General features: G+C 35.6%; 1 protein-coding gene and 1 pseudogene across 1 annotated transcript; both read right to left on the reverse strand.

Annotated features, from left to right (window-relative positions):
• Window positions 1-685: 685 nt before the first annotated feature.
• On the reverse strand, window positions 686-1,490 carry LOC120254429 (transcription repressor OFP8-like). Its single transcript, XM_039262542.1, has one exon. The coding sequence runs from the start codon at window positions 1,430-1,432 to the stop codon at window positions 911-913; it is 522 nt and encodes a 173-aa protein (XP_039118476.1). The 5' UTR covers window positions 1,433-1,490; the 3' UTR covers window positions 686-910.
• A 1,779-nt stretch (window positions 1,491-3,269) lies between these two features.
• On the reverse strand, window positions 3,270-8,055 carry LOC120254427 (annotated as a pseudogene).

Consider the following 8,055-nt stretch of genomic DNA (forward strand, 5'->3'; position numbering starts at 1 on the left):
AATATGTAGCTTGACTTTGTTATTCCTTGAATGTGGTGTGATAGCCTAAATTCTTCACTATCACCATAAGTTAAAAAAAAAAAATCTCATATTAAAAAAATCACATAAGTTACCTCGAAAATATTTTTGATCAAATCACAAACTCTTAACAGATGATTTATTGTATCATTTTTTTTCTCTTATTTATTTAATAATAATAATAATAATAATAATAATAATAATTATTATTATTATTATTATGGCAGTAGCTAATAAGCTGTATCACCCTGTTGAGCTGTTGAGTTAATGGTAGAACTCCCTGATGTGTGTGTATATATATATATATATATATATTTACTTTCATTTATTTTAATAAAAACATTTGTATATGGGGTAAATAGTAAATACTAGATGGTTGGATTCATATAGAAAAGAGTGGGGTTTGTTAAGCCCAAAAAGTTGAAAGTATCCATGCAAAAATTCAACCGGCCAAACCACACTCGTGCTCCTCAAAAGATACAAACAAGCCCTTTCGGAAAGAAAAGCATCATATCATTATCTGACAATGTGGTAAAAACACACAATCACTGACCACTCACACTTGAGTGTATGTGTCCCCGCATGCCTCGTCTTTAATATTATCAATAATAATAATAATAATATTAACACATAAAAAAAAACAGACAATTAATTAAAACACAAAAAATGATAAAAACCTTCATTCATTACTCAAGTCATTCTTCATTCATACACATTTAATTTTAGATGCAGTACATGTAGTAGATCATATAAACTTCTACTACTGCTGCTAGTCTGCTACTACTAAGTGGTACACAAGAGAAATTATCTAAGTTAAACATAGTAAGTAAGCAAATTAACTAAATTAAGCATCAGTGAAACTTAGATTATAATTAAGAAAAGAAGACAGTAACTAGTCAGAAGGAGGAGAGAAGATGGCATGGCAAACGTCAGAGAAGGCACGGAGAATGAGAGGGTGGTATTGAGGGGAGTTGAGAGAGAGAAGACTATGAAGAAGCTCTCTGAGATCATCCCAGCCGTAGATCTGGTTCTCAACAATCATCTGCACCATTGATTCACGGAAGTCCAAGTATGGCTCAGAAGAGTCCTTCTCAACGGCCACACTCTCTCCAACAACCCTTGTCTTCTTCTTCATCATCATCTTCTTCTTCTTCTTCTTCTTGGTGTTCTGGTTCATGGAGTTTGAACAAGTTGGGTTTTGAGGAGAGTCTTGGAATGAGAAAGAGGATGAAGAAGTGGTGGTGGTGGTAGTGGTGGTCGTCAGGGATGTGGTGGAGAAGTAAGGGTTTTGTTTCTTGGGAATTGGATTGATTGAGGAGAAGAAGGAGGAGAGCTTGTTTCTCCGGCAACCGCAGCCGATGTCGACGATCACCGGATGACGCCGGACGGCGAACTTTCTCTTGCTTAAAGGCATGGTGATATGTTGTCTATTATGGCGATATTATGTGAACATGGAGATTGAGAAGGAGGGACTTGGGAGGGAGGATTTAAGGAGAGGAGGGATGGAGAGAGGATTTGACTTTGTAGTGAGAGATAAAAGAGTATTAATGGGACATGTGAAGATAGTTATTAGTGGTGGTGGTGGTTTATTTTTATTTTTAATTTAGTGTATTGATAAAAAAACATGAATATTTGGAGAGGGAGAAAAGAGGGGGCACCGTACATTTAGTAGAGCAGTGCAATTGCTTGTAAGTGTTTGTTTGTTTGTTTGTTTATGAAGAGGGGTGTGAGTGTGGTTATTTAATTAATTAGATTGGACATAAACAAGCTGTCCCTAATTATAACAGGTGAGAGTATTAGATGTGGATGTGGTTAGTATATTCATGGGTGATGGTTGGGTTTGTGGTCTTCTCAAGTGCTAAGTTTGTTTTTGAGATCTTAGCAAGCAGTTTTATAAGGTAATGAATGAGTTAACCAACAACAGAAAAAGCAACATGATAAACAAAAATACAAACCAACAAAACATAATGATGAATGCTATTGCTATCAACACCCCCACCTTGAAAATTTTAACATACTTGAACCGAGAATAGAGACAAATATAATCATGAAATAAAATACACGAAATTCATCAAATTTTAAGTTGGGTCAATAAATATGTGCAAACAATTGTCTTCAATTAAAAATTTTGATAAATACTCCCAGGCCAAAAGTCTAGTGGTTAAGCTATGTATGTAACTTGTCTATATTTTTTTATAATAAATAAATAAACACCTTATCAACTCAATGTGAAAGAACCAAAAAAGTAGGGTAAATTTTTTACTAGATCACTAAACTATGGCTTATTTTTATTTTGATCACCGAACTTCAATTTGTATCAATTTGGTCACTCAACTTTAATTTGATTTCACCTAGCAATAAATCAAGAATTTCAACTCCTAATTGATTACATAGTTGTTTGAAAATCCGAATTAGTCCTCCCTATGACATATTATTAAGTCTATTGGAGGTGTCTATGTCATTGAAAAATAACTACATCATTTATTTGGGGGTCGAAATTCTTTGATTTATTACCTATTGAAATCAAATTAAAGTTGAGTGATCAAATTGATACAAATTGAAGTTTGATGATCAAAATGAAAATGAGTCAAAGTTTAGTGACCTACTAAAAAATTTACTCAAAAAAGTATTTCTCTAAATCAAGAAGAATGCAAAGAACTCTCTCAAGAAAACTCCAATCACCTTTATTTGATCTCCTGGCTCAAATCAAATATAAAAAAGTATAACCAATACTAAAAACAGATTTCAAATTATATTTATATGCAATCAGTAAACATAGTTAAAATTAATTAAAATGATTTAGACATCCCAAAACCCTCCACAACTTGAGTTATTTTTATCAGTACAATATGGCATGCTTAAATTAAAAAGTTAAGCTCATAAATGAGAATCCAACTGATGCAAGTAATGTCGATTATACGAGATTCTCTTTAAAGGCAAATAAATGTGCTTCTGTGGAGATGTAAAAACAAAGGGAAAAAGTTGCACTAGTGCTAAAAAACAAATACCAAGGTTATAAATGTATAATAAATAAATTAAATAAAAACATTTCATAGAGAAGGAAAAGGTCACCTAGTCAAAGCAACAGCAAAGAGTGGGTGAAACAACAGCTACTCAATGAGCTTGTGGACGTGTCTCTGCTCATTATACCTCCCTAGACAATTGAGTGACTGAACAATTTCTTGTGCCTGTTTATATGAACATGTCACAAGGCCATTAGAAACTCATGAAATCTTTGTCCCAGACTGACAAACACATGAACTTGAACCAATTATTTCCTCCAATCTCTTTTGCAGTGTTATGTCAATTCATTCATCCACACTGTCAAAGTGATGATCAAAACCTAGGAAAAAAATAAACAAGTTGGAAATACAACAAATGGAGAAAAAGAGGAAACCTGGATGGCCTTGCTCAGTGGTCTTGGATTTTAACCTTTGCTCTGAGTTCCAAACTAGCATTAATCATCTGTACATGTAGCATTGCTACGTTCTCAAACTGTTTCTTGTTAACAAGCACTAACATCTTACAACAGACTGACTACAATACAAATAATTATTGTGCAGGTGTTACATATTTATATTGATGATGTAAATTTAATTGAGAAGACCTTCAATTAACCAAACCAATCCTGCTTTCCTCTCCAATTGGAGTTAGGATTTTAGGGGACATCCACCAGATGGTGTCTGAGGTCCCGGGCTGTTGATGCTACCCATTATGAAATCCTCATCATGTTTACCCTCGGCATCCCACTGAACATCAGCTTAAATGGAAATTATAGAAATCAATGCTTGAATTTGAATAAAACGGGTAAAAAGAACAGAAAAAGTGGAGAAACAGGAATGAGATCAGTAAGGATACGTTGTGTCTTCCACATGTCAGTAATGCTCACTTCAGCATCTGATAGAAGCCAGTAGTCAGCATCAGTCTGCAAGAAAAAAAAAATTATATTAATTCAGAGTTTCAGACAGGGTATTGTAGATTTGGCTGCGGGTAAAATAATAACAATAATAATAAGTGTAATATCCCTAGTAAAACAAAACAAAAACAGAGGCTGAAAACTGGAAGATTGCTTAAGTTCTTTGCTGTGTATGAAACATAATTTGCTGCCACTTTGTATGGCACTGACCGAAGTGTGAACCAAGAAAATTTTGACATTACACTTATTTCTCTTTGAATCATAGACAGGTGAAAATATTTAAACGCCAAGATGGATCAAGGCATCCTAATGAACAAAATGTGCACCTCTGCCAACAGAGACCAAGTTCCGAGATCCACATATGGCCGGCTTATGCCTTATCAGAGATTATATTAACTTGAGGCAAATTGCAGATTTCATGTTTTGTTTGTCATCTAATTGATGGATATAGTATACATTACCATACCATATCCTTAGACAAGAAATTATGATGCGCAGACAAAAACATGACTTTTTTTGATCATTGAACTTACATCAACATCGGAGGGCACAATCTTCATCATACCACTAACTAAGTCTTGTGAAGTACCATTAGTGCCTTGAACATCAATCTCCATGTGCATCTTTTGGCTTTTCACCTGTCGCAGCAGCCGCTTCAGCAGATCTAGAATTTGGTGCAGGCAAGGGGCTGAAGGTGCATCCGCACTATTCATTTCCTCAAATTTCTCCTCAAATTGGCTAAATCAACATCAAAAAGAAAAATCATAAAGATTCTGAAAAATATCAGCAGTTCTTGAGTTTTGTTATCGTGTCATCTTAAACATGTTTTTCTTTATTAAAAAGTAGTGGCATGCTTTTTCATTTATGAGCGTAGGGGCCACGTTGGTCTTCCATTACCTTACTAGATAAACATCTATATGGCCCATAGTGCTTCTTAGGATAATTCTGTATCTCCTCTGTGGGTAATCAACGGCCTGTTCAATGCAATGGGAAAAAAATGAAATACTTGAATGATTAAAGTGCAAATAGAGAGTAATTATTCTTATCTAATTTCTTACCTCATCAGGGTCTGGAACCCTCAAAGGGGTGGTGCCATGTGGTGCCTTAATTGCTATTAAGGTTTCATTCTATAATAAAGACCAACAATTACTCATAATCAGAATTATAATAATAAATAATAAATAAATATCCAAAATGTCTTTCTTTAGACACACACAAATGAAACTAGCTCATGTTATACTGCCTAAAAAGAACCTGAAAACAGGGTAGGCCCTTGATATCATCTTCCGTGACATAGAGCCACCTAACAAAACAGAGAGACCAATGAATCGGAACACTATCACAAGTGCAAAGCAACCAATTGATTGTGAAATGAGAAAAAGCACATCCCACACCTTTTGATTGTTTGCATCTTCACAAAGATCTCTCAGTTTTTTGCTTGCATTTCACTGCAAGGTGTTCATGTTGTGGATTTTTCATATAATTGAAAGAATAGAAAGTTTAGGAGAGAGCAGTTTGATCAAAAGGCAGCCAACCTTATGTGATCATCTAAATTGTGTTCCTTCATGGAAAGACTTTCAACTTCTTCCTGTGGTAAAGATCAATCAAAATACAATTAATGTCCAGACATGTCAATAACTGCACAATACAATATCAGACATGTCAATACCTTAGATGATGCACATGTTTAAAGCTAGAAACAAGAAGTTCCGATCAATACCTGTAGAAATGAAACACCATCATCCAACTCTCCAGGGTTTGAGTCATCAAGGCCCCTGTTGGAAGAATTGGCCATCAAAGTTTTGTTATGAAGAGTCATCAAGAAAACCAAAATTCAAAAAGAACAGATAAATTACTTCCAGTGTATTCTGTTCTTAAGTTTCTTCTCAATCAGTCCAATTCCTTCGAGGACATTTGTTATGTCATATATCCGCCTCTTTTGCACCTGAATAAACCAAAGAAGTTCTCAAAAATGACTAGAAATGGAGGATCTAAAAATAGTTAATGCCCTAACTCATATACATACCTCTAGAATTTCTGCAGCTTTTGTTTAGATCAAGGATGCCGTCATTTTGCATGCTTGAGTAAATTAATGAACTTTCTTGTCAAGAGACCTAATGAAGTACCAACAAATATGACAATAAGCACTACAACCGAATCATATTTCCAAACTTCAAAAGCCTTCTTCTTTAACCTATGAACTTTACATATAGAATTCCAAATGTTTAATGGCTTCAAAGTTCAAAAGTCTAGCAGGTGAGTTAAACAAAAATCCAATTCAGAATTCATAATTACCTAGAGAGCTATCATAACGGCAAGTGCCAGCAGAGGGTTGGATTGTTTTTGGGAGAACCTGCAGATAAACCAATAATGCCTCATTGTTCTTAAAGAAAAATCAGACATACCTATGGCAGAAAGCATTATATAACAAAATCAACAGGACTCAAGATTAATGTGATCATTCCTTGTGCTAAAGAAACATTGTTAGCAGGAATGCCCACCATCATTTTGAATAGGAGTCGGGGATCCGGATTTATTAGATTTTGCAGCTTTTGGGTTTGCCACTATTCCGGCCTCCCTTTGCCAGATACAGGTGTATGGAAAGGGCTAGTAATGACCCTCAGTGAATCCAGGGCTAGTAGTCCACTCACTTGATTCAGCAGCATTGTTTTTTTCTTGTCCAGGCTTTCTTTTTTTAACTGCACGGAAAAATAATTTTTCACATATTATGAGCAACAGAAAATGTAGCTTCTCAAAAGTGTACAAGAACAACACAAAATCTCATATGTTATGGTTCTACAATATTAGTGCTCAAGTTTACACTTTGAAGAGATTAGACAGCATCTGCTAGGAACATAGCCTCAGTGACATAACGGAGCATTGTAGAAGATAAACATGGCACATCAATCACCAAATGTAACATTTGTATCGTTAATTGTGGCATTGCCTCAGTAAGCCAATGTAAAACCACTGTCAAATGAAACAAAAAGGATATGTATGATATGTTATATTCTGGCAATAGCATATTTATTTCCTCCAGAAGAAACAGATGACTGACTGAGCATTGGTCAGACAACTTCTTACGACCAAAATTTTCTCACAGCCTTTGATTAACTTTCAAATGTAAAGAGTTGTAAACATGCCCATACAAATATCCTCATTGCAATAGACAAAAGTGCATTCTAAAATTTGAAGAAAAACACTCCATGTGCATCAGATATTCAGCATAATGCAAGATTATAAGACAAAACCAGAATTCAGAAAGGCTCAGCCAATTAATTCAAACTTCCTCTTCCTAATAACACATGAAAATAAGCCCATGCCCCGAACTTAGCGCAACCCAATCACCTGTGAGGATGTACAAGTTTTAAATAAACATAGGAGAAGAAGTAAAAAAACATAAAAAAAGGAAGTTGCAGCCACTGCTCATACATCACACTGTTGAAGAAAAAGGTATCCCATTTAGAATTTTAGACTAGTACATACTCAAAATTATTATAGCAACAACGAGGAGAGGAGCAGAGGGCAATGAGTCTGGTTACACATTGTATGAATGAAAAAGAAGAAGAGCTGAGTAGGGTGTTAATTCTTCTGTTTTTCTAACAACACTACAGCCAAACAGTGGTTCAGTGCCCAGTCACTGCTTCAAACATTACCCTAATGACTCTATATTGGCAGAAAGATTGTCCTCATTTCTCCACTGACAATTCTTTAGCCAAAGTTAAACCTTGAATTCAACGCAACTCAGCACTCACTACAATTACTTCATATCACATTCGTGGCAACTATTATATAACATTGCACAAAAATGTACCCAAATTCCTGCTACAAAAACAACTAAAATGACATGAATAACAAGAACAACACAAAAAATATATATACAACTTCAAGAAAAAGATAAGCAAGAAAAAGGCCAAGCCCTAATCGGCGTTGAAACTTACGGGAGACCGGAGATCAAGTGAATCGGAGGCAGGAAACGAATGAAACACCCCACCAGGCACAAAAGAGGGCCTCCCCGAAGGAAAAGGCAGGACCTCCCGGTACGGCATCGGCGGCGGCTGGAGGATCTGTCCGGACGGCGGCGGCCCCGAGCATCTGGCAGCCGTTCCACTTCCAGACAT

This window comes from Dioscorea cayenensis, unplaced genomic scaffold (assembly GCF_009730915.1).
Source record: "Dioscorea cayenensis subsp. rotundata cultivar TDr96_F1 unplaced genomic scaffold, TDr96_F1_v2_PseudoChromosome.rev07_lg8_w22 25.fasta BLBR01000443.1, whole genome shotgun sequence".
Classification (NCBI taxonomy): domain Eukaryota; kingdom Viridiplantae; phylum Streptophyta; class Magnoliopsida; order Dioscoreales; family Dioscoreaceae; genus Dioscorea; species Dioscorea cayenensis.

Coding starts and splice junctions, on each gene's coding strand:
- LOC120254429 (XM_039262542.1), bottom strand. CDS start 1,432: ATGCCTTTAAGCAAGAGAAAGTTCGCCGTCCGGCGTCATCCGGTGATC.